Below are 27,536 nucleotides of genomic sequence, written 5' to 3'. Positions count from 1 at the left end.
TTTAAGCAGTGTGTGTGTTCCTGTGTGATTTAGTGTGGGACGTGTCTCATATCTGGAGCCTATCACATCCTCCCTCTCTGAGTCAGACACACCTCCAAAATATGACCGCTTTACTAAATGTATATATCATAGGTTAGAAAAACTGAGCGTGTGTCAGAACACACAGCATCTACGCACGTCAGAAATAAGACAATCAGCTGCTCGAGTATAATAAAAAAGTTTATAGATAAACAGTCTGGGGGATTTTTTTTAGATCTGAAATTAGAAGCTTCAAAGTGACATGTGAGTGAGAGGTGAGGACAACACTGTGGTGACTTTTTTTTAATTTAATTTTATTCTACATGCTGTTATTGAGCTGGACGCAGGAGTGGAGACTTATGCCATTACGCACAGACGCAGTGCAGGAGCGCGTCTGCAGATGGGCGGTTTAGGTGGCAACCTCCACCTCAGCATGTTGAATGGGACTGAAACGCAAACTTTCGGAAAGAGGGATCTAGCAGAGTTTAAAATGGGGATTCAGGACGCCAGGTTTTACTACCCGGACTCTGTTCCAGGCGGACAGGACTCTCTGGCTCTGCAGTACCACCACCACCAGGACCAGACTGGAGGAGGATACGGAGCGCAGACCGGCAGGTTTTACGCACAGAGCCTCAGTGGAGCAGCCGGGCAGGGTTACATCCAGACGGCTGCTGGAGGAGGAGGAGACGGGTTTCCTCCGGCTGGTAAAGACTTGTACTCTCCTTCACCGGAGAGTTACCCGGTGAGCTTCCAGCACGGCTACCAGCGACCACCTCTCTACCCTTTACCTGGCCTACAGGTGTGCGGCAAGACGCAGGCGCTCCTCAATAACTACCCGCTATGGGCCAAGTTCCACAAGTTCCAAACCGAGATGATCATCACCAAACAGGGCAGGTAAGACTGACACACAACGCACTTATTTTTCCACTCTTTTTCCCCCCTAATATGTTTATTGGGTTTTCTTATTTTCACAAACACAATAAGATTTTGGGAAAGAAATAACAATTTACGCACAGCTGTCTTTTTGGTTTTACGCACTTTCTAGGCAAGGCAGCTTTATCTGTAGAGCACATATCAACAACAGGGCAATTCAAAGTGTAAGACTGACACACAAACTCAACAACAACTCTTCCACTCTAACAAAAAGCTGGTTGTCCTCTCTTAAGGTCCGATTTTGGGAAAGAAATAACAAATTACGCACAGGTGTCCTTTTGGTTTTACGCACTTTCTAGGCAAGGCAGCTTTATTTGTAGAGCACATTTCAGCAACAATATATTTTAATGCTGAAAAATAGGATCTATCATTAAGTGTGTAAAAATGCAAGAATAGTGTAAATAAATAAGAATATTAGATTAAATGTACAGTATAAATAAATGCAGTTTTAATGCCAGAATAAAGCAGAGTATTGCACAGTTGAAGACTATTATGGGGTTACAGCTGCTGATAAGGGTGAAAAATATATATATAAATAAATATATATGTTGTGTAAGGCAAGGCAAGGCAGCTTTATTAGTATAGCACATTTCAGCAATTCAAAGTGCTTTACATAAACAATCAAGAACATTGCGACAACGTGCAAAAGAACATCAAGACATAATTAAAACAGTTATAAACACATTAAAGATTAGAAAATAAAAATAAAAGCTAGGATAGAAGCTAAAATAGAATATAACACACAAGAGTAAAAGCTCTAGTGCAGTATATAAGATCATCATCTGGTTTAATAAAAGGCAGCAGCAGCAAACAGGAAAGTTTTTAAAAGAACTCAGAGTTGAAGCTGCAAATTAAGCACAGCTGTCTTTTTTTGGTTTTATGCACTTTCTACTTAAAAAGGTACCAAGCAATAATAGATTTTAACAGGTCAAAGAGGAGCACAGTTCATAGTATATTTGTGTACACTGTTAAGAATTTCCCAGTAGAATAACAGTAAAGACCTGATGGCAGCAGGGTTGCCTTTATGTTACTGTAAAATTAACATTATTATACTGTGGCTGATATTTACAGCTTTGTACTGTTAATGAAAAATACTGTTTTTTTTTATTAATTTCACAGTATTTTACAGTTAATTTACTGTTTAAAGATACATTATATAGCTGTTTTTCACCTTTCTTTTACATTAAAAAAGAACATGTTAGTCAACACCAGCAAACACTTTACAGAAGCATTATATTTTAGCTGCAGTAGAAAATGATGCACATGCATTAATACCATCTAGAAATTTAAAACATAGATGCAGAAATTAAGACAACAATGAGTGCACAGAGACAACTACAGCATGCACATTACAATCTGCTCCTTAAATACTCTTAATTCAATTCTCTGCACAGACAACCACAGCTGCAAGTACCAAACAATAAGAGATTTTAACAGGTCAAAGATAAGCACAGTTCATAGTATATTTGTGTATAGAACCTATATTGAATACCCTTTTCCTGCCTTTTAGTAAGAGATGTTGTGAATGAGGAAATAGAGTGATTTAATATGACATTTGTCGTATTTGTCATATTTGTCAGTCTTATCTTAACTTACAATTTAAACTTGAAACAGTTTTTTTTCTGAGAACTAAATACAACATTGTGTCATGCTGCCTGGTGGTGATAACCGATTAGAGGTCAGAGTTTACTCATCTTTATTTTGCAGTCATCATCACCTGCAACACCACATCACATCGTCAGGTGACGGAGGTGTTATTAGTTGATGAGAATGCTCCTGAACAGGTTTAGCAGAATGTTACGCTTAGCTGCTTTTGCACAAAATTGGTCAGAGCTGAGTCATAATTAGACTGTGAATTTATGAGTTATTCTACTTACAGTGATTTATTTGAAATGCTTCTCAAGAACGGTGCTGCAGAATTTAAAATATTTCATTTAAAATGGTCCTAATAAACATTTCTCTCAGTAAACTCCAATATTTTTTGTTATTTCTTTTTGTAAAAAATAAAAAAAGCTTAGGGCAAAACATTTTTCATGAGGCAGAGACATTATGAAGTGGAGGTAATATCAGTTGCAGGCTGAGCTGATGGAAAACATTTTGACACCTCAGCTTGACCTCTAAAGTCACAGGGGTCCTTTCACTTTAACGCAGCAGGAATTTAACCCTAAAAAAGAGGCAAATCAATTAAATATTACATCTTTTGTGGTGATAAAACACTTTATTATTACTTCTTACTCCCTTGAGGCACTTTGCTACAATAACTAATAACTCTTCCTATGAAAAGTCATTTATTTCTCGTCAGATATCTGTTAAACACTCACTTTCTTGTGATTTAAATAGTTAATAAGCTCCACAAAATCTAAAATCAGTGCCAAATATTCTTACATATCTTATCTGCTCAGACTGAAAGAGGGCTTTTAAAAAGGAGAAACTTTTTCATAGTTTAACCTCAGTTATATCTCGAGTAGGTGACTGAAGAGAGGATGATAGTGAGATAGAGATCGGAGAGGAGAGGAGAGGAGAGGAGAGGAGAGGAGAGGAGAGGAGAGGAGAGAGGAGCTGCTGCTGCTGCTGGCTCCTCTTCTGGGTCACCGAGCATTAACACACAGTCACGTCGATGAGCATTAATTCACTAATACGCGACACTTGTGTTTGACAGAAGGTTTCAGGCCAGAGGTTTCTCATGAGCAGAAAACAAGTGCGCTGTCACAGAATAGGACACTGATATTTACACCTCACTCTGTCTGGCAGCCACACATTTATTTTATTTTAATTTTAAATTGAAATAAGCTCATATTTAAAACTTATTTTTACATATTTGTTTTGTGTCTTTCTAGTTTTAAAACCAGAATGGTTCACAGATTTAGAACAATAATTTAAATTTATCAGCTGCAAGTTAAAATCTTGAAAAATATTCCCCTCTGACCTGCATGGTTTATTTACTCTCTGTTTAGGTTCACCTGCTGTTATATTATATATATATTATATATTCTGAGTGCAGTTAAATTACACTTTTGCTTCTTTGAAGTCTTGAAAAAAAATGCAATAAGGCTGTGTTTCCATGCTTCGCCTTATTGCATCAAAAATATTATTAATATTGATTATTTTTATATTGCATAAAGCACATTTATTAGAAATTTAAGGGTGTGCATGTGTAGATGCTGTGTGTGAGTGTTTGTCCAAGCTGAACGCAAAGCGTTTATGGTGTTTCAAATTTTTTTCTCCAAGTGTCTGTGTGTCATTTGACATTAATCCTGGCAGTTTGCTCTCATATAATTATTAAAATTTGACAATTTCTTTTTAATACACCGCTATCCTCAAACACACTTGTGAGACTTTTCTGCACTAAAGTGTAAAAACTAGCTGCAGTAAGAAGAGGATGGGTGAACTGGGTGCGGAGGTGTTATCCTTCCATGTGACAAAAAGAAGACATTTTCATGTTGTGCAAAAACCACAAACCTCATGTTACCAAAATTTCAACATACTCTTTCTCTTTTATCTCAACTCGCTCGCTCACATGCAGAACTGCAGCACAATAAGTGATGAAGACTTCTTTTTTTTTTTTTTTTTAAATATAACAAAAACTACTGCAACATCTTCGGAGGAGTTCAGCAGAGGAGCAGTACAAAAGTTTTCAATATCAGAGGTGAAATCCTTCTTAAATTTTCATCTTGGGTTCAGGCTCCTATAATAATGTTGCTGTGATTTTAGAGAGAAGTCTGAGGGTGTGCAATGTTAATCAAAACCCAGGTATCGGGAGGTGAAAGAAGCTCCAGAGGAGAGTAGAGAGAAGGGTCAAACACCAGCGAGCCTTCAGATGGCCACGCTGAGGAGGTGAGGCACCTTTGAAGTTCAGGAAGTAAAAGACTAGATCTCTCTTTCTTCAGCCTGCGCTGCACAGCCTCACTGATCTCTCAGAAGTTTTGCTCATGTACCACACCTGGGCTTTGAAATCTTAGAGATGGCCTGTAGCAAAGGGGAGGTGGGGGGGGGGGGGGGGCGAATTCATCTGCACATCTCGTGAGCTAAATTCAGATCACCACACTAGTTGAAGCCATTTCAGGCCCTACTGTGTTTTAGACTCCGAGGCAAAGTTCATTGAGGCTGTTGCACACAGCGAGGAGTCAACGTCGACATAAACACAGCATCACTTTCTGTCCGAGAGGTCGAACAAATGAAGACAGAAAAACAGCAGAAAGATGCAAAAATAATGGGATTTTTCTGACATAGTGAAAAAGGAAATCAAGTGACTAAAACTGAAAAGAGAAAGTGAAGCTTTTTCATCTGTTCGACCAAAGTTCTGATCCTACACCTGGGCTGTGCTCAGTGGAGATATGAGTCAAACTTTTCCCTACAGTGGTTTCTAAGAAGCACATTTATTTAAAAAGGGACTTTTTTCTGGAAATTACAATTGAATCAGGGCTGTCAATCACTTCAAATAGTTAATCACGATTAATCTCACATTTTTTATCCCCTCAAAATGTACCTTAAAAGGGAGATTTGTCAAGTATTTAATACTCTTATCAACATGGGAGTCGGCAAATATGCTGCTTTATGCAAATGTATGTATATATTTATTATTGGAAATCAATTAACAACACAAAACAATGACAGATATTATCCAGAAACCCTCACAGGTACTGCATTTAGCATTAAACAGTATGCTCAAATCATAACATGGCAAACTGCAGCCCAACAGGCAACAACAGCTGTCAGTGTGTCAGTGTGCTGACTTGACTATGACCCCAAACTGCATGTGATTATCATAAAGTGGGCATGTCTGTAAAGGGGAGACTTGTGGGTACCCATAGAACCCATTTACACTCACATATCTGGAGGTCAGAGGTCAAAGGACCCCTTTGAAAATGGACATGACAGTTTTTCCTTGGCAAAATTTAGCGTAAGTTTGGAGCGTTTTTTAGCCTCCTTTGCAACAAGCTAGTATGACATGGTTGGTACCGATGGATTCATTAGGTTTTCTAGTTTCAGTTTCTTTAAAACTGAGCCCACTACAACCTAAAAATCACAAGTTGCGTGAATGAAATTAGTGGCGTTAAAACAAATTTGGGTTAACGCACGTTAACTTGGACAGCTCTATTTGAGCTAAATGTAGATTATTAATAACTCACAAGTCATGCCAACAAAGTTCTGCATGATCATCTGAGTTCTAGGAAAGAGATAAGACCGAATTAGGTTCTCACCACATGAACACCTTTTCAGGGAAATAATGCAGAGCAACACTTCGGACTTTAGAGGAATCATGCTCCTCTGCTCTCTCTGCTCCGCTGAGTCCAAACTGTATCAGTCTGATGATGTGCGGTAGTTTTTTCAGAAAGGAAACAATCCTTTGATTTATTTTGCTCCCAAGAACGGTTATTACGAAGTTCTGCTATGAGTAGAATTTAGAAAGAAAAGCAGATCAATCAACATTAATGGGGGAATTCTAAGTTTCTGCTCTTCTACAACATATATTAGCACTTTTATTCTCTTAAAATGTATATCAGTACATCATTTAAATAAGAATATAGTATTTTTAAATGGACTGCATCCGCTTAGTCCTAACTTTAACATGTTTGTACTTCAAGGATTCACCTTTTTTATACCTGTATTTAGGTGTTTGTAGTATTTACTTGTGTTTTTTATTATCTTATGTGTTGAGCTGTTGTTGTTATTGCTTCTGCGGCAAAACCAAATGCAAATAAAGGTCTTAAACTTGAACTTGAACTATATTTATACTCATTGAATAGTCAAGTTTCTTTCCAAAGTAGGTACAGTATGTCATTTTTTGGAAATTATCACTTCACATCATGAAGGAAATTAGAGTGGGCGTCCTCTCTGTTGAGACGTTTCAGTACAATGTCATGTTAAACATGTCAGAGAACTAATTTAAGAATTCAAATTTCTTATCACAAGACGTCGTTTTAATAAATGTTTGGCGGTATATTAATTATCCTTCTGTGTGTGTGTCTAAAAGCAGAAGTGGGACCATTTCAAGGTTTTGACAGTATGACTTGTCACTTCCTGTTCAGCTGTTTATGTGTGCCTGTGCAGCTTTTCGCAGAAACATCTAGTGCCAATTTATTCTGATAGCTACGTGTCCTTCCTCTTCTCGTGTAAATAACCTCTTCTAATAAATGAGAAGAGATCCACCGCTGTATGAGCCACAGGCTAATCCCCGCTGGCCTCAACGATGGTATTTTATCACCAGTTTCTCTTTATATTTGGTTTCTGAAAGGTTAATAAAACCTCTGAGGCTGAGAGGACTGAAACAATAGTCTGCTAATTTGGTGTGTGATTATTTAGATACCGAATATGAAGCCAGTTTTCTCACGCAAGTTTTTTTGTCAACAAATCTCATGAAAAGACCAAAACTAACAGTTAATGCATCTACTAACAAGTAGTGTGTGTGTATCACTGTGCCATAGAGCTCCATTGTTGTCCACAAACTAAAAACACATCAATGAGCCTCATTGTTCAGGCTGTTCTCATACATCATTCGTAGCTATACCTACGAAAAGTAATGCACTGTTATTTGTATATATCACACAAAATCAGTTTGTATGTAATCCACGTAACCGTGAACCAGGAAGTATAAAGAGCGACAAACTCTGCGTAGTTGGGTAAAAAAAATACCGGACTTTCGCCCAGGAGGCCGGCGTTCGTATCCCGTGTGAAATCAGAAGTTATAGTTATTTTAACCCAAACCACGATCTTTTCCTAAACCTAACTAGGTAGTTTTGTTGCCTACACCTAAAGAAGTTGTAATTTTATTGCCTAAACCTGCCTGTTTTTTTTTGCCTAAACCTAAAGAAGTTGTAGTTTTATTGCCTAAACCTAAAGAAGTTGTAGTTTTATTGTCTAAACATAACTGGTTTTTTTTGCCTAATCCTAAAGACGTCGTAGATTTGTTTCCTAAACCTGAAGAAGTTGTAGTTTTGTTTCCTAAACCTAAAGAAGTTGTAGTTTTGTTTCCTAAATCTAAAGAAGTTGTAGTTTTGTTTCCTAAACCTTAAGAAGTTGTAGTTTTGTTTCCTAAATCTAAAGAAGTTGTAAATTTGTTTCCTAAACCTGAAGAAGTTGTAGTTTTGTTTCCTAAACCTACAGAAGTTGTAGTTTTATTGCCTAAACCTAACTGGGTTTTTTTCTTAAACCTAAAGAAGTTGTAGTTTTGTTGCCTAAACCTAAAAAAGCCTTTTTGTTTATGTTCAAAATGGGACGTTTCATTCAGTTTCACAACATGATAGAACATGTTGCTTTTATGTTTCACTTTTATAACGTAGTAGGCCTCTACTATGACCCACATCTATGGGCATCTAGTGACTGATAACGCATATTTAATGGCCGGATAACAGTCTAATCGGGGGCCTTGATGTGTCATACACATTGTGGGGAAGTCTGAAAGTGTTGAGAAACGGATTAACAAGTAGTTGGTTTTTGGTCTTCTAATCAGATTTGTTGATAAGAAAAATATAGTCATATCCTTTGTGAGGTATGAAGCATGCAATCAACACTATCAGATGTCATCAGACTGCCCTGCAAATTATAAATTTCAACATATCTAGACACTGAATTCCTCTGCAATAAGTCAACACAAGAGCGTCTGTGTTAAAGAGTGCTTGTGTCCGGCAGCAGCTGTAGACTGGCATGTTTTCGTCACAGACGATCAAGCGTACGCACGGTGACAAAAACTGGACCTGAACTCCTGTCCGGATGAATCAGCGGGTGCGCTCATGTAGAAAAGTCCTCTCCCTGGTGAATATCTAGTTCCTCTTCTCCTGCTTCTAACGTGCTTCCCCAGGACAAACCCTCCACCCCTCCCTCCCTTCGCTCCACCCCCTGCTCTTTCCTTTTCCTATCTCTAACCTCCGTTTCCCCCCCGCGGTTTCCCCTCCTCTGTCTACCCAACCCTCCCCCATTCCTCTCTCTCTCTCCCCAACATCCACACAGTTTATTTTGATTTCTTAAATGTCACCACCAGTAGTACCGTCTCTGTATTACTGGCTGGTTCACCACACTCTTTCATTGGTATTTAGTCTGAAGAGGAGACTACCATTATGAGTATTCATGTGCGTATACACCTGGATCAGGCGGAGGGAGCGCCAGCCAGCCAGCCGTCCGGCCGGCCGGTTGGCGTTACTGTCAAGGTTTCCAGTGAATCAGAGTGGCAGCTCGGTTAGGGAGTCTGTCTGGTAGAGCTGCGGGTTTGATTCCCTCTGGTGTTGAAGCAAAGTATTCATGCAACAATAAAAATGTGTGTCAAACTAGCCAGAAAGCTACTGTATGTCTCACTACCACGCAGCCACCACACTGGCAATAACTGCACGCCATTATGTGTTTTGTGTTTTTCAGCTCTCTGAACTCTGTACATGAAGCCCTGAGTGCCGCCCACACATGCAAATACCCTTCTGTGTTGTGTTTTCTATGGTTTCCCCCACTGCAAAGTTGTGATTTCCTATAAAAGGCTTTGTATAAGTGAATCGACAATATCAGTGGAGCAAAATCTACTTTCTAGATCTCGCTCAGCGTAGGTGGGTTGATTTGTTTTTATATGCCGAACAGTTTCTGTTTTCAGTTGTATTAAAACGCTGCAGTGGAAGAAGAGCCCTTTCACCTGTTCTCTAAGAGCCACTAAAGAGCTGCTGCCACGATTCGGTTTCAGCGAGAACTATGATTGATTGTTAAACTGGACTCGCCATGTAGCCAGAAAGACCCGAGTGGGAGCACTCATGGCAGGGTTTTGTCTTACCACCGTGTGTGTGTGTGTGTGTGTGTGTGTGTGTGTGTGTGTGTTCAGTCCACATGCATAAAGAGCCGTCATTCAAAGACACAATCCAGAATATATTTGACCAAGTGAAACTTCCTTCACAAAAAGTCTGACACGTTGGGCTTTTTAGGAGTATGCATAAGACAAACTTATGTTGAGAGCATATGTTGACATTTGCAATCAAATTTCTTCAAGTCAATAAACCAAAGTATTTTATTTTATTAGATAGTTTTTTAATAAACATAGCAGTGTTAATATATGAGAACACGCAACCTGGTCTCACGGGAAGGCCTTTAAGTAACACAACATTACACGGCCAGTCTGCGTGTCATGAGTACACATTTTAGCCTTTTCGTGTGTCATTGTACGCCACGCAAACATACGCAGTTATGTTCAGGCAAGAAAACCACTTAAATAGGATAAGGGAAAATGTCATGGTTGGGCTTAAAAAAAAAAAAAAAAGCACGTAAATTAAGTCAAATATGTACGGAAACAACATAACACAACTACAGAAAACAAACGTCACCAACGTAACTTACAAAACACCAGTCAACAACGGTCTCGAACACGAGTCTCCTGGTTAACAGTCCATGACGACGATGATAAATTTATGAGATATATTTTTGATGTAGTCATTTTTTAATCTGTTTTCCTCTGCCTACAAAACCACTGGACAACCAGCCAATAGGTCATAGGTGGGCTCTGGATAAATTATTTTGAGTCGGAAGTCTAACTAACTCTTTCTGTAGCATTTATATGCAGATGCATTTACATTACAGTCTGTACAGGTCACATGGCGTACAAATGACATGTGAAACTCAATAAAGGCGTGCTTATTGCACGCTAAATGACTTGCGCATTATCGTGGCATTTATACGCCTCTTCATGTGAACAGGCTGCAATATGACATCTGCAACACAGTCGCTCTTCTAGCGACTTCATGAGACTACAGATTTAATGTGACTATTGACTCATAACACTAGCAGGACTGACAGTACTAATGAGTGACTAATGACTGAAGTGACCAAATAAGTCAACGTTTTAGTTTCACACGGGACACGAACAGTGGTCTCCTGGTTGAATGTCTTGTGTGTCGGAGAACTACGGTGGTCATAATGTAAAAACATGAAAGTCTCTCTCTAGAGTCAGTGTTTAGTTTGTCTGTTCTGGGCTACTGTAGAAACATGGTGAACTCCGTGAAGACGACCCGCTCCCTAAGTAGATATGAAGGACTCATTGTAAGCTAACAAAGTGATTCTTAGTTTCAGTCGATTATACACTAATGAAAACATAGTTATGACTATTATATTCAATTTCTGATAATAGATCCCCTGAAATGTTTCACACTGGTCCTTTAAATGTTGTCTAAAAACAAAGAGCAGAAAAAAGGAACTTTACCTAGATAAAATAGTCTAAAATTGGCAAAAGCTTTATTTAAATCAGGTAAATCAAGTAGAAAGATTATGAATACAACCAGACGTTCAATGCCAACTTTTTTTGATTTGCGCTACTGATGCATTTTAGTCGCCACAAAAGACGTATTGAGGTTTGATAACCAGCCAGGCTCTTGTAGAGATAAAGACTAAACTGATCCATTATAACAGCATGTGTCAATGCACTTGTGTCATCGCTGTACAAACATGCATGTACACACACACAAAACAAATCCTCATCAACAAAAGACGCCGCTAGCCTGCTGTCGGTAGCCTCGAACGCATCGCCTCTTTACACAACTCACTAGCTTTTACACCACTAAATGACCAAACTGCTTCAGGGAGGACACGCTGAATATAAATGAGATCAATCTCCATCCAGACGAGAGAACCGTTCTTCTACTTTGCCTAAACAGCTCAACCTGCACGTAGGACCTTTAACATGTTTCAGACTGAATTATTATTAGAAGTCCAACCCTTGTTTTTTTGACCAAGAAGAGCATCAGCAGATCAAACACTTTAGACATTGTAGATCTTATCTATTTTGTTCCACCCACAACCACACGTCTGAGAAAAGAAAGAAGAGGGCGTTTTTGAATTGGAAGCTTTTCATGTACAGTCTTTGCACTCAGTCTTTACAGTGACTAATTTAAGCCGAAACACAATCATCACTTCCATCTCAACTCTTTCAATGCATTTGTATTAAAACATTTAACTTATTCAACTTGAATTTAAAAACAAGCAGTTGTGCTGCAAACATCCTGCAGACAGGACGTGTAGTTTAATAATGTGAAACTCACACTGAACGGATCACAGGGATGGAGGAGGGTAGTGCTGGATGCTGATCACTCATTACAAATGCTCCATAGCCTCAGGTGCTATTAGCCAGAGTAAACCAGCTGGGCCAAAAGTCAAACATGTTGCCCTGATTTATTAACACCAACTAGCTGCACTGGAGGCCTCATATAGACCCAGAAGTCAATGTAGGTTCAAACACATGACATTAATTATCAATCCTCTCAGCTCGGGCTGGGCAATAAAACCATCTCTAAAATGTTCATGATAAAATCTTCCATGATACATTTATGAGATTTATCTTTATTTATGAATTTGTTTTGCTCTACCTACAAACACACCAGACAACCAGCCAATACGTCTCTGTCGTAGTCTACAGCTGCAGCTGGAAAACGGTGGAGAAACTGTTTTGAGCGTCACAACCACCGTGAAATGACTCGTTTCACTATCAGAATTACATCAATTCAGTCTGATTACATTTAGAAAGTCTAGAAGCCGCACGATTGAACTATTTTATCCCCATTCTAGTAAGCGTACAGCTAAACTGGAAGTTACCAGCTCTGATAATAAATAATTGTATAAACCAAAGTTAACCTTCTGGTTTCTTTAAAACAGTAATATTATTAAATATTAGGGCTTGCAAAGTTTACACAATAAAAATGCGTTAAAGCAAATTTGTGTTAACGGCACTAATTTCTTTAACGCATTAACACAACTTGTGATTTTTAGGTCGTAGCGGCTCAGTTTTAAAGCTAGAGTGAAGATACTGGTATCATATGAAACTGGACAACTTAAGGAATCCATCGGTATCAACCATGTCATACTAGCTTGTCGCCAAGGAGGTTAAATAACGCTCCAAATTTATGCAAAAGTTTGGTGAGGAAAAACTGGCATGGCCATCTACAAAGGGGTCCCTTGACCTCTGACCTCTAGATATATGAATGAAAACGGGTTCTATGGGTACCCACGAGTGTCCCCTTTACAGACATGCCCACAATGCTAAATGCAGTACCTGTGAGGGTTTCTGGACAATATCTGTCATTGTTTTGTGTTGTTAATTGATTTCCAATAATAAAAATAAACATACATTTGCATAAAACAGCATATTTTTGCGATTAACTATAGACAATCATGCAATTAATAACGATGAACTATTTGAATCCACTGACAGCCCAATTAAATATACAGCTATATCATGACAATTATCAACATCCATCAATATGAAAACATATTGTGATAACACTTTTGGTGTTATCGTCCAGCGTATTTCCAAAATGTCAAACTATTGCAAGATGCCTCAGCCTCAGTAATCCTGCAGCACTAAGTGCTTCTCTATCAACACTACATATTCAGTGTATTCATGAATAAGTAGACCGTCACAAGTGTCTGAGGTTGTGTGTTCTCAGTGTCCATGTCTTCTATCTGTGTGTCTTTACTCTCTCTCGGTGTAACCTCTCCTCTCCTTCTCGGGGCCGCCGTGGCGCCCGGGGACGCCCTGACCTCCCGGTTACCTCGTCTCACTGAAGCCTCGACTAAGTTCAACATGTAAAGCTGCAGCAATCAGGAGCAGCTTCTGGGGGCATCTTTTATTAACAGCAGTATTAAATATTCACCTACAGTATGTACAGTGGGTTGGGGGGGGGGGGGGGAGGGAGACTGCTGAACCATCAGGTGCACAAATAAGGACCAACGAAGCTCAGTGATTTACAGGAGATCACTGTGAGAAATGTGTCAGACTAGTAGTGCCTTAAATAGGCTGGTATGCTATACTGGCACTTCCGATATTCGTCTAGGTGTGAACCCCTAAACACCCGCGGCGTAACGCTGAGAAAACAGCGCTGAAAATGCCTTCGTATTTCTTCTCATTATGCAAATTAGTCTGTAGACCAACAGATTCATATTTTAATTTTGTTTTGGAGCATAAATGCAATATTATAGTTGTGCACAATTTTGATTCAAAAGCTACCTAAAAAGTTTTAATTAACCAAATATACATTAATTTGCTAACTGTGGAAATGTGTATGTATTGTAATGAAACTAGGGCTGTCAATCAATTCAAATATTTAAACATGATTAATCACACATTTTTTATCTGTTCAAAATGCATCTTGAGGGGAGATTTGTCAAGTATTTAATACTTTAATAATACATGGGAGTGGACAGACATGCTGCTTTATGCAAATGTATGTATATATTTATTATTGGAAATCAATTAACAACACAAAACAACGACAGATATTGCCCAGAAACCCTCACAGGTACTGCATTTAGCATAAAACAATATGCTCAAATCATAACATGGCAAACTGCAGCCCAACAGGCAACAACAGCTGTCAGTGTGTCAGTGTGCTGACTTGACTATGACTTGCCCCAAACTGCATGTGATTATCATAAAGTGGGCATGTCTGTAAAAGGGGAGACTCGTGGGTACCCATAAAACTCATTTACATTCACACATCTGGAGGTCAGAGGTCAAGAGACCCCTTTGAAAATGGACATGACAGTTTTTCAATTCACAATTCAGCCACTGCAGGCTAGGACAAGTTCTCATAAAAGAGTATTCACCACTGCACATACCATTGTCACAGTTTTAACATCGTGGTTCTCTTTGCTTTTATATAATTTGTATTTCTTTAATTTTTCTTTTTTAATTCATCAATAATAATTTATGCTAGTAAAAAAAATTCTACAATTATAGTAGGTCAAATCCTCCTGGTAGTACATGCATTTTTTATCCCCATAAATTCACAAATACTTTGAGCATCAAAGTCTGTTCCTCATCTATTCACATTTTTAGTACAGCTATTTTAAACCAGTTGTACTGCGTTTAACAACTGTCAACTTAATCTACATTTTTGAGGCAACACAAAAAGTCAATGCAAAATGTTTTGGCATGCAAATTACAGCTTAACGATGTTTTTCTTTAGAAAAATCCCCCAAAAATATAGATGTATGTGGACAAAAGGATGTTGGATTAATCATATTTTCCCCCTGTGTGTTTATCCAGGAGGATGTTCCCCTTCCTGAGCTTCAACATCAGCCTTCTGGATCCGTCTGCCCACTATAACGTGTATGTGGACGTAGTTCTGGCGGATCAGCACCACTGGAGGTACCAGGGCGGCAAGTGGGTCCAGTGTGGGAAAGCGGAGGGCAACATGCCAGGTACACTTTAACTCATAACACAAAATAATACATAACACATATTTTCCATTGCTGCTGTCTTTATGATAGGAAACATTTCCAGGATCAGAAAATATAATTATTTTAATTAAAATACACTAAAACCCAACTACCCTGCGATGGACTGGCGACCTGTCCAGGGTGTACCCTGCCTTCGCCCAATGTCGGCTGGGATCGGCTCCAGCCCCCCCGCGACCCCTAACGGGATAAGCGGTTGCAGATGGATAAAAATGGATAAAACCCAACTAGAGAGTGCTGCAGTGGGTTTTCGAAAATTACTTTCAAATATGATTTAAAAGCTGCAGTAGACATGTTTTATTAGTAAAAATTAAACTAAACTAAATGTAACCATATTAAGAAAATACTAGAGAGCAGTGGCAGAAAGTAACTCAGTAGTTTTTTCACATACAGTTTGAGGAATTTGAGTTAGTATTTTGAAGTACTTTCCATTTATGTTACTACATTTTGGAGGCAAATATTGTACTTTTTACTCTACTACATTTTTAAAAAGATTTTATTAAGACAAAATATAAACAAATCAATTATTTATATATAATAATAAATTATATAAAGTAGTTAAAATTAGCTCCACTTTTACCAGCTGCAACATTAAAGTAATGTAACCATTAATGCATCAATAATTATAATCCAATAATATGATATATTATTATGAAATAAGCCATCTTACATAATGAGAACTTTTACTTTTGGTACTTTTAATATTGTACTTTTGAATCTTTATATATATATATATATATATATATATATATATATATATATATATATATATATATATATATATATATATACATATCAGTGCTAATACTTGTGTACTTTTACTAAAGTAAAATGTGGAATAAAAGTATATCTTCACTGTGTTATCGCTACTTTTACTTTAGTAAAAGATCTGACGTCTTTTTCCTCTTTCATTTGGTATTTCTTCATTTGAAGTGATGATTAGCTGAGCATGCAGTTCTTATTAACATCACATGGAATTACATTTGTAAGTTTTTCTGTCACCTGTTTCTGCTATTTGGAACCACAAACATGCAAAATTGAATCAGAATGTTTCTCCATCTTTTTCAAAATACTTAAGTTCTCCCAAAAATGATAATCACTCACCACCAGCAGCCATAAATGATAGACAATAAAGTCCATGCTCATCTTTCTGGAGCTTCCAATAACAAATACTGACACAAAATAGATGATCGAACCAAAGCTGATGAGAATAAAACCTGGTTCGGTCAATGAGCCGGAGACTCAACACGTGCAACATGGGAAAGCTTGAGGAAGTGGTTTACTTAGCAAACCTAAATGCATACAGTAGAGAAACCAAGACATGCATCATGATGCACATCTAGTCTGTCTGTGAGGTTTCTGTGGACGTTCATGTGATATTTGTTTTGCTGAAGTTTCATCTGTCGTTCTGCAGGGAGCGAGTAAACAGTACAGAAAGTCTAGATTAGTGGGTGAAGTATTCCTTTAAAGACAGATTGGCTTCACTTCTGATTAACGATGGAGCTTATTCATGTCCAAGAGAAACATCTAAAATTACATTTATTACAGTTTACAGTAGATTCTATTAGTTTTATCAAACAGAATATTTATAGCAGCACTCCTAAATTCACAGGACGTTAATGTGTTTTAGGTTTCTTACATTTCTTTTTTTTTTCAGTCTGTGTACAGTACAATTTGAACACATTTTCACATTCACACGTCAGTTTTTAGACAGCTATAAATCCATAAAAACAATTCAAAGAACCCAATATATATGAAGTAACATATAAGGGGGGATTATTGACTGTATGCATGTAGGTGACACGATTAGTCCTATAGGGAGGAAGACTCAAACACAGGCAAGCAGGTAGGATGAAGGGAAACTTACTCACAGGCTTACAGGTTGGCAACAGGATGGCTGATGTCCAGACAGTTAAAGAAATTCCACAGGGGCACGACAGGTGAGCAGGTCAGGATCAAGAAGCAGGAACAGATCAGATTCATATGGCTGGGAGCAGGAGGAAATGGGCTGGCTACTGCAGGGCTGATGAGGGGAAGTGGAAACAGGTGGGCAGGTGGGCGGGGCAGTCAGGTGACAGGTGGGAAAGTCTGAGGGCATCTGGTGGATGGATGGAGAATGGCAATGCAGAGGGGGGTGAAGGGAAGGACAGAGCTGCAGAAAAGAAGTGGATATCATGAGAAGATGTTGGGCTTGGAAGGAGTTTAAGAGCGTGTAGGACGGATTCAATAACCTCATTGCATCAAAGTTTGGCTTTTTAGGTGCCCTAGTGCAGATGTTATCTGCTCTATCTCATAAAGTTGACTTGTTGATGTTGTATGAGGGAGGATCAGATTTCAACAAGAACTAGACTGATATATCGACCCATATTAGCTTATTGCAGATTAATCAGCATCGGTGTATATGTCGGCCGATAAGTGACAAGAAATGCGGGAGAGAAATACCAAACTAGGTTTGTTGTCAACTTTAAAATGTTCATCTCAGAGTGTATCTTAGTCGCATTATTGCTTAAAAAACAAATCTACAGGATTTGTATCAATGTTGTTTCTTTAAATTGAAAAATAATATCAGCCTATATATTATAATCTGCATTTTTTTAAGCTTTTAAATGTTGATATCAGTCTACAAAATCTAATATCAGTCGGGCTGTAGTTTCGATGAAAATCCTGTATCTCCAATTTTTTGATTTTGCAGTCACACTGAAGGTTTAACTGTTTCTTTACGGGTCTTTTATTTCTTTAACCAAATAAATTATTTATGAACATATTGGATTATCTAAAAAAAAATGCATTGTCATGTTGACATTTTGGAGATACGTGGTTTTAATAGCATCCCTCGAAGCGTCTTGGAACGGGACATGTGAAGGGCTGCATTGGGATCGTTGGGTATATCATGAAGGAAGACGTCTTTAAGGGAACTGAACACGTCTTTACAATCGTTATAACTTTAGACATTAGCTGAACATTTTAGTCTGACTACTAACATTTTCTTTCGAACATGTCTGAACTGGTTTGGCTCCACTTTGCCATCATCTGTGGTGTCCAGAAATATCTTGTTATTGCTTTTTTTTCTATTGGAACTCACATTAAGTGTTCAAATTGGTCACTAAATTGGGTTCTTATGTATAGACTACATTGGATTTGACTTTCAGTTTCTTAAAAGAACATGGATTAGGTTTTTACTCCTCCCTGTTCTCTCTTCCTCCATTCACTATTATCACCTCTGTTCATTATTATTCTTCCTGTTCACACCTCAGAGAGTAAAAAAAAAAACACAACAGCAAGTCAACCAAGACGATATTTAGTGTGTGATTGATGATAGACTAACCACAATAATATAAATGCTAGGTGTTGTCACACATGTGCCAGGTGTTGTGGAAAGGTGACTGCTGATGTGCTACAGTTGTGGAAACTGTGGTGAAACAACTTTACTCAATTAGATTTAATAGTGCACTTATGTGGTGCGCTCGTAGAAGGTTAACAGGTCGTTGTGGTGAATGCTGTGAAAAATCATGGCGCTGAGATTGTATCCTGCAATAAGAACACATCGAATATAAAAGGGATGGAAACAAATATCGTTCCTGTTGGCTGAAAGCAGTCGTTCACTTCAACCACATTTTTTTTTTTTTTTCTTTAGGTTAAATATGATTTTTTTTTACAGCAGCTTCTCACCTCCCACTTGACCGCCACATAAAAGTGATTTATTGTTTTGAACAAATATTATCAGTAACATCCACAATATCTACAGCTGTTGAATGTACTGTGGTTTATATATTTTACTGCTTGCACTGTGACGCGTTAGTTGCCAGTGGTGTAAAGTAACTAAGTACATTCACTGTGCAAGTACTGTACTTAAATACAATTTTGCGATACTTTACTACTTTACTTGAGTATTTCCATTTTCTGCTACTTTATACTTCTACTCCAGATATTGTACTTTCTTCTCCACTACAATTATTTGATACCTTTATTTACTTTGCAGATTATTAGTACAAAATATAATAAAATAAATGATGATGTATTATTATGGATAAAGACGAAATTCACAATAATAAAATAAATATGAAATATATAAATTAATGAATGAGATCCAACTTAACCAGCTGCAACATTAAAGTGATGAGCACATTAATGCATCAATAATTATGATCCAATAACATATATATATGAATTATTCTGTATAATAGTACTTCTACTATTTGTACTTTAAGTACATTTTGATGCTAATACTTTCATACATTTACGTAACGGCACAGTGTGTGTGTGTGTGTGTGTGTATTTAGTGGCATCTTGTGGCTTGGTTGCAGATTGCAACCAACAGAGTACCCCTCCGCTCACTCCTCCCTTTCCAAGACTGCGGTAACGTGAGCCGCCGAGTGCAACTCAGAGGCCATCCTCACAATAATAACAGAAGACAGACGGCGGCTGGCGGTACCACGGTTTTACACTCTGCGGCTCACGTTACCGCAGTTTCACAAGCGTGTTGGTGACGTAAAAACGCTAATGTCTCTCACTAGAGTCCGTGTTTGGTTTTGTCTGTTCTGGGCTACTGTAGAAACATGGCGGACTCCGTGAAGAGGATCCGCTCCCTATGTAAATATAAACGGCTCATTCTAAGCTAACGAAAACACAACGATTCTTAGTTTCAGGTTATTATACACTAAAGAAAACATAGTTATAAATATTATATTCCATTTCTGCTAATAGATCCCCTAAAATGTTGCACACTGTTCCTTTAAGTAAAATATCTGAGTACTTCTTCCACCCCCGTTAGTTGCAAAGAAAATGCAATGAATCTCACAAGAAGGACAGTTAATAAACTAAACTGGTATTTTCTCTTCTTATCTAAAAAAGGAGCAGAAAGATTCATTTGAACATTATTGTGGATGATACATTCAAATATGCACAAACATTTGAATGAACGCGCAGGTTTTGCAGATATTGTTGATGTTAGATTCAAGTGACTTAAAGTGTAAATAATTCTGGTTTTAGTAGTTTTCCAGGTTCTTCATGATGTGCTTCTGTTCTTACAGGGAACAGGATGTACATGCACCCCGACTCTCCCAACACAGGAGCTCACTGGATGAGACAAGAAGTGTCTTTCAGCAAACTCAAGCTCACCAACAACAAGGGCAGCACCAATAATGTGGCACAGGTACCGCTTCCTGTTTCCTGTTGTCTTTCCTGTATCCGGGCATCATATTAAGAGCTTCTGAAACCACTGCTTTGCATGCATTCAGTGCATCATGTTTCTGACATAGGCCAACTCAAAATTAACTTATTAGCTAATTAACTTATTAACTATTGTGGAAAAGTGCTCCAAGATGCTCCGGTTTGATTCCAGCCAAACATCAAGTCTCTCTGCCATCGCATTTCCTGTCTGATTATTTTCTGTAAGTGTGAAACATACCTGTCTCTCTTCTCTCCAGATGATCGTGCTCCAGTCGCTCCATAAGTACCAGCCTCGTCTTCACATCGTGGAGGTGAAGGAGGACGGCTCCGAGGATCCCTTCCTCTCATCCAAAGCTCAGACCTTCATCTTCCCGGAGACTCAGTTCATCGCCGTCACCGCTTATCAGAACGCAGACGTAAGTCGCATCATTCACAGGAATGTTTCTCTGCAAATTATAGTCAACCTCAACTCAGTTTTTTTATTATTATTATTAAACTCCGACTTGGGAAAAGCCTGAGAAGAAAGTAGAAATTATGTTTTGAAGTCCATATTTTCAACACATTCTCATCCCTCAACTCGTCACATACTGACGCTTTGTCAGACCCCTCGGCGTCACTTTTCGGTCGTAGTAAACACATGTTTAATGTTGTGAATTAACCAAAAACACTTGCTTAAGGTTAGGCAACAAAACCACTAAAGCTGGGCATACACGATTTTAGAAATGTTATTATGTACTTCCTGCTCCTACTGTACGAGTAGATCGTTTGTGATGTAAAGCAAAAGCTCACGATTTATGTGCTCACACTGTACGGTCCGATCTTCAGCCACGACCTGAGAGCTCACATTGTCTCAGTCCCCTCCGTACACTGCATGGCAAATGACGCCCAACAAAGCTGAAATTCGGTCTGACTCTAAAATGAGTCGTGCGGCTCAAAATTCGAGCCATAAACGGGCTAAAATCGTGCCGCACAGCTTCAGTTAGGTTTAGGAAAAAAACAACATGGTTAGACTTAAAATGACTCCGTTTTTACAGTGCAAACGTGACTTGACGTTGTGAACACGGGACACGAATGAACAGCTGATTTTAAAGTGAAAGTGAAAGTTAACGCAAGGCCAGGACATAAATAGCGGTATCCTGGATGAAAGCTTTGTGTCTGTTGGACCCGACCGCCCTGAGTCTGTCTCTTTCGCTCTTTAAACTACGTCACCACAGCACTTTCTCTGAGCGTTTAATATTGACGCGGATGGGAAAACATTATAGTTAATGGAAAGCCCGGTGCGTCTCATACCGTCACTAAAGGGTGCCTAGTGCGGCGGTATTTGTCGCCCTGGGAATGAGAACGGATTGGTATTTTTATCACATTTTGCACTAACGAGTAGGGATCTGTTACTTTGATTAATTTAAATTTAAGAACTACTGATTTCATAAGAGCATCTCTTATCCAGCATCTTAATGAGGTCTTGACTTCAATGATTCATGCTTCAGATAGAAGCTTTCTGGTTTATGCATGCAGCGTGCATCAAAAATGCACACACACTAATTTACATCCCTACCATCTACTGTAAGTGTTAACGTGAGTTACTATACAAGTTCAACTAAGAGTCACCTCACCTCAGCTGACCTGAGTACCGCAGCTCACTCTGTGCTCTATATAGTATATCTATAACAGCTGTTTGAATACATTGTGGAAGAAGAGTTCAGAAGAATCCAAACACACTCGCTCTGTTTGCATGTTTAGTCCATCATTATATATATATACAGTATATATGTGTGTGTTTGTGTGTGTGCCCACTCTATGGTGCTAAAGATGAATTCTTTCCAACAACAAGAGAACAAATTGCATGTAATGCTCATTAATTATTAGTCAGTGACCTCCTCTCTTGTTTCTCTTACGTGGTTGCTCGCTCCTTCTCTGTTTCGTGTGCCCACGTTCTCTCATTGCCCTCCTCCTATTCCTTACACAGATCACTCAGCTGAAAATAGACCACAACCCCTTCGCCAAAGGTTTCCGCGACAATTACGACACGTAAGTGAATTATTTTATTTGTAAAAAGAAACTACAGTAAATCCTCTCCTGTTAGAGAGAACATTTGATTTTCTCACGTTAAATAGTGAGCGTGTATTATTGCTGGATATTGGAATAGATGCAATGACTGCGCTGCTCGAGCATGCTGCAGTGAGAGGGTGTGAGGGGCTGTGAGATGGTTGATAGATTTGAGTTTGAGGTTTGGGCAGGAAATAACACCTTCTTCTGTTTTTTTTCTCTTCTCACACTCTCTTCTCTTCCCCTCCTGCCTAGGCTGTACGCTCCTCCCGACTCTGATCGCCTCACCCCCTCCCCGACAGAGAGCCAGCAGCTGCTGCCAGGGAGCTGCTACCCCCAAGGCTACCTCTCTGAGCAGTACATGAGCCCCTTGCCCCAGGGACGCTTCTTCAGCCGCGATGCCATCGGCATGGGCCAGCAGCACAAAGACCCGTCCTCCAGCCCCGGTCCTCACAGCCGCTGGTACCTACCGCCCCAGCAGGGTGTGGCCGCCAACCGGCTTGACTTCACTTCCTCCTACGAAGGGGACTTCTCTGGAAACGGGTTCTACAAGCCCTTCCCCTTGCAGACGTCCGCTCACCATGCCCTCAGCTACTACCCAGATCACCCTTTTGCGTCTACCAGCGTGTCCGTATCAGGAGCCACCTCAGCGGGCTGGACCACCAGCCGGCCCACTCCTCAGTACCTCAGCCACCCGAGCAAACCTGGCCCCAGTCTGGGCTGGTTTCGACCCATATCATCCTCTTCATCCTCCTCCTCTTCTTCCACGTCACCTGGCAACCCTCGGCTGCACGCGCCCTCGCTCCTAGAGCCGCTGCAGCCGCCCTTGCTGCAGGAAAAACCCAAAGACACTGTGGAGGTGGTGGTAGAGGACCCCTGGCTCGAACCCCCCTCTGTGAAATCAGCAACCTCAGCCGACTCGGGCCTGTTTGAGGGCGGCGTGGGGGACAACAAGAAGAGGAGGGTGTCGCCGTATACGTCCAGCACTGAAAACTCCCCGCCTCCGCGCAGTGGAGAGGTCTGCGAGAAGGACAGCGATGCAGACTATTATGGTTATTACACCCACTGAAGTCTCTTACAGCGTCTTTCCATACCGCCCTCATGAACATGCATCAGTCTGTCCAGTTAAGGGCTGGAACAGAACCAGAACCACACACCAGAACGTCACAGTGTGGCCAGCCTCTCTATAAAGCCCCCTTCTCAAAGTGTCAAACGATTACAGCAACTTCCAAGGTTACTGTCAAAGTTTAGAGTTGAACAGAAGTGGATGTGACTGGAGATCTGCCCTCGAGTCATATAAACACCATACAGACAAACAGACCTGTGACTTTAAGCCTTTGAAACATCTGGATCTGCATATCTGCCTGCTGACAGACGCCTGCAGGGATTCTGTCTGTTCTTTCTGCATCAAACACTCCGTCTTTGTCTCTGTCTGTCTCTTCCTTCTCACCCTCAACCTTTCACACATACTCTCACAATATGCTCACGGTCATTTTCCCCCTGATGATTCGGAGCAGAAATCACATTTCACACACACAGTCAAATCTGGCCCAAGAGGTTTAGTGCAGCGCCCACCGGTGGCGTTAAAGGAGCGCTGCAGGCCGACGATGCCGAGGCCAGAGTGAACTGATGTCAGGAGGTTAAGACGGTTTAACAAGCACATGTTCTACCGCTAATCTAATTCAACCCAGCGAGGACAACCAGTAACTCAGCAACCAACAGCAGAAATAGCAACTGGAGACAATCCAACATATCTCACAGGTGTAAGAAGAAGAGTTTATATCTGTGAAGTTCCTATGAACTTTCAATCTGGGATTACAATTTACATTTCATACTAACCTGCTGCCCATGTGGGGGTTTGCAAATCTATTTCTGTTTGCACTGTAATGGGATTAAATCCTTGCACTATATGTCCCAAACACAGAGACGGTTAACATTAAAATGCTGGTTAATACGATGAAATCTCCCCTCAGACCTCACTAACAGATGTTCATATCATAAAGCTTCATTGGTAGCTCAATATAGCATCAGCTTTGAGGTCATTTAAAATACATGAGCATGTATTTGTAATGATGACATGTAGCAAAGCCAGCTGTACCAACACGATCACATCCCAACTCGTCACATACTGGCGCTTTGTCAGGTCCCCTTGGCGTCACTTTTTAACACGCTGGGCCACCCGGCTCCACTACGGTCACAGTAAACATGTGGTTAAAGGTGTGAATTCAAATGAAACCACCGGGTCGCGGGGCAGCAGCAGGCTTAGCGGGGAATTCCAGACCTCACTCTCCCCAGCAGCGTTTTCCAGCTCTTCCTGGGGGACCCCCGAGGCTTTCTCAGGCCAGACCAGATATATAATCTCTCCAGGCGTCCAGGAGGCACGGACCACCTCAGCAGGCCTCTTTCGACGCGAAGGAGCAGCGGCTCTACTCCGAGCTCCCTCCCGGTGTCTGAGCTCCTCACCCTATCTGTAAGGCTGAACTGGATACAAGCGGCGGCGGGCCACTTAGTTAAGTTTAGGAAAAAAAACATCATGGTTTGGCATAAAATTACTACGTTTGTAAAGAGGAAGTGAAACTTAACTACGGTGGTGAAGTGAAAGTGAAACTTATCGTTGTGACCACAAAGACAACACGTTGTTGGTTTCACACGGGATACGAACAGCAGTATACGAACAGCGTCCTCCTGGATGAAAGCCCTGTGTTTGTTGGACCCGTCCACCACACTTCCCCACCACTTTCTCTGAGCATTTAATATTGACGCCGATGGGTTTACATTGGAGTTACTTGAAAGCGCGGTGCGTCACATACAGACGCTAAAGGGTGCACTGTGCGTCGGTATCACACGCCAAGGGAAGTGACAAAACGTCTGTATTTGACGCCATGGGAATGAGAACGGGCTGGCTGGACGCTCCGATAGAGTGAAAAAAGGCTTCATTATAACCTCCCTGCTGCAGTCAGTGGATGTGAAAACGCTCCTGTCACCACACACACACACATAAAACCCACGATCAATACCAGCATTGATAACGACGTAACTGGAAAACAGTATTGGCAGAGGGAAGTGTGAAAGCTTAATAGCACACACACAAACTGAATGCACCCACTGGACATAGCAGTATTCAGATTAGACTACAGTCAATTTCCCGCCATCACTTCAGCTCAACATCTTAATATTCTTGGTGCTGCAGGTTTTCCCGAACACGCACAGTAGCAGCGGAGCAACAGTGCTGTAAAAAAGTGGGTCAATCACAAAGGCTACATGCACCTGTACAGGTAAACAGACGAGGCACTGTCACCCTCAGACCGCCACCATAAACAGGAAGCACAAAGTGACCAGACAGACACTCTGAATTTCCCCCCTGGTCTTCGGGCCTATCATGTCGTGACACCAGGCTGACAAGAGTCCCGGCTCCCGGCCTCGGTGACAGAAATGAAGAGTGAGGCCAGCAGTCGGCGCTGATCAGAGATCTGCTCCTCATTCCTCACCAGGTGTGCTAATGGCCTCGGACAACACTGGAGGCGACAGACAGGCACTCGCTCTGTGCAGAACACGGTTACTTTAGTCTTTTCTGAGGGAGGTGATGAAATTGAAATGCCTAAAATTAGCCATAGCTCATCAAGAAATACACATAAGCTATCATGAAAGCACAAATTGTCATTTTCACACTTGTACAGATTAAACAAACAAGTTATAAGTAGTGAGTTTAGAGGTGCTTCGGACAGAGCCAGGCTAGCTGTTTCCCTCTGTTTACAGTCTTTGTGCTAAGCTAAGCTAACATCCTTGCTTTATTTCCATTTTTATTGTACAAACAGAAAACTTTTCATCTAACTCTCAGCAAAAAAAGTGAATATAAGCATATTTCCCAAAACTATTCAAAGTAAAAAAATTTGATCAAAGCACATATCAATTTGCCGCAACCAAACATCTCATATGAAGTCACTGAGGTCACGTCTGTCGGGATTTCTTCACAGAATTCGGGGGGTTTTAGGGACCAGTGGGTGTTTTACTGGTTGGAGTGTTTTTAGACTCAGTATATTTAAATTTGACGAGATCAGGCCAGCAAAAAGGCTAATTAAGAAGTCAGCGTGGAGGCAGTGGGGAGAGGACCTTTAGAGGACGTTTCATGTTGGGAAATTAAAACAGAAACCGTTAACTGAATTGGAAAAAATGTGAAAAAAAAAATCCAAATAATTAGACAACTTTCCAGCTTTTGTTTTGCTGTCTGTTGAATAATTAAAGGGTTGTGTTGGAGGATTGGACTCCTGACATTTTTTCACTCGGCAAAATGGTCTTAACGATGATGTTGGTGCAAAAAGGACAAACTGTGTGACAGCTCAGTCCTTTACCTGAACATTTAAATAACAAAAAATGGCAATGAAGTGTTAATTTCATGCTGAAAACAGAAGGGATATATTGTATGATGTTGTAACATTTCCAAAAGATGTACTATTTAATGTTTATGTTGACATCCGTCAGAGGAAATGATGATACGATGGACAATTCTTGTTTCAAGTGCAATTAAGATAGAAAGTAAATTAGAATTTAAAAGACGGCATTGCAAAAAAAAAACAATGAGAGCTAAGTTTAATGTGATCACTGGCCTGTGGACGATGTCAGTTATTTATTTTTAATGTGCTGTGGTTTGTTTGTACGTGGTTCACTCCTGCACCTACGGGTGCAAGATCTCACAGCAGAAGAAATGCTTTTCAGACGCCTCAGGAACGCCCCCTGCTGGATATCTCAGCTATTACAATCAGTCAATCCCTGATCCTTTAACCTTTAATACCTCCGTTTCCCATGAGTCTGTGTTTCCCTTTGAACACACATTTCCCCTTAAAGGAATAAGACTGTGTGGGAACTGTATTTCCAGAGATTTTACTGTATAATAAAGAAATAGAGTGAAGAAGGGAGACCAGACAAGCTCAAGCATGTTACTTTTTTTTTTTTGTGTGTGATCCATGTGCACTGTTTATGTCGAAGGAGAATTAAATCCTCCTTTGACTCTTTCAATAAGAGCTTATAAATTGCAAAAATAAGACATGAAGATTTCTGAATGAGGAAAATTGTTATTTATTAAAAAAAAGTGGCATAATTGTGTATTGTATTGTTGTTTTTTTATTCATGAAATTAAAGCTTACACATGACAAATCTCTGTTTTGATGATTATTTAATGTAGG

General features: G+C 40.0%; 1 protein-coding gene and 1 long non-coding RNA gene across 3 annotated transcripts; one reads left to right on the top strand and one right to left on the bottom strand.

The window, feature by feature from the left end:
• The first annotated feature begins 134 nt into the window (after positions 1-134).
• Positions 135-27,456, top strand: tbx21 (T-box transcription factor 21). The gene is made up of 6 exons (XM_037755529.1): positions 135-912; positions 14,951-15,105; positions 20,172-20,293; positions 20,568-20,726; positions 22,277-22,338; positions 22,612-27,456. Exons 1-6 carry the CDS (start codon positions 419-421, stop codon positions 23,423-23,425), a joined length of 1,806 nt encoding a protein of 601 aa, XP_037611457.1. The 5' UTR covers positions 135-418; the 3' UTR covers positions 23,426-27,456.
• LOC119479674 lies at positions 16,395-17,549 on the bottom strand. Of its 2 annotated transcripts, none has more exons than XR_005204735.1 (2): positions 17,013-17,549; positions 16,395-16,549 (listed from the first exon to the last, which is right to left on the bottom strand). It is a non-coding gene; the product is annotated as an uncharacterized LOC119479674 (long non-coding RNA). The 2 variants fall into 2 exon arrangements; XR_005204734.1 differs by having other exon boundaries at positions 17,021-17,534.
• Positions 27,457-27,536: the final 80 nt, after the last annotated feature.

The sequence above is a fragment of the Sebastes umbrosus genome, chromosome 20 (genome assembly GCF_015220745.1).
Source record: "Sebastes umbrosus isolate fSebUmb1 chromosome 20, fSebUmb1.pri, whole genome shotgun sequence".
Taxonomy (NCBI): Eukaryota; Metazoa; Chordata; class Actinopteri; order Perciformes; family Sebastidae; genus Sebastes; species Sebastes umbrosus.
Note: the sequence above shows the minus strand (reverse complement) of the source record. Positions and strands in the feature narration are given on the sequence as shown.

Excerpts from the sequence above, each read along its gene's own strand:
- tbx21 (XM_037755529.1), top strand. The coding sequence starts at position 419 with ATGGGCGGTTTAGGTGGCAACCTCCACCTCAGCATGTTGAATGGGACT. Across the intron at positions 913-14,950 it reads ATCATCACCAAACAGGGCAG|GAGGATGTTCCCCTTCCTGA; the intron begins GTAAGACTGACA and ends GTGTTTATCCAG. Across the intron at positions 15,106-20,171 it reads AGCGGAGGGCAACATGCCAG|GGAACAGGATGTACATGCAC; the intron begins GTACACTTTAAC and ends CTGTTCTTACAG.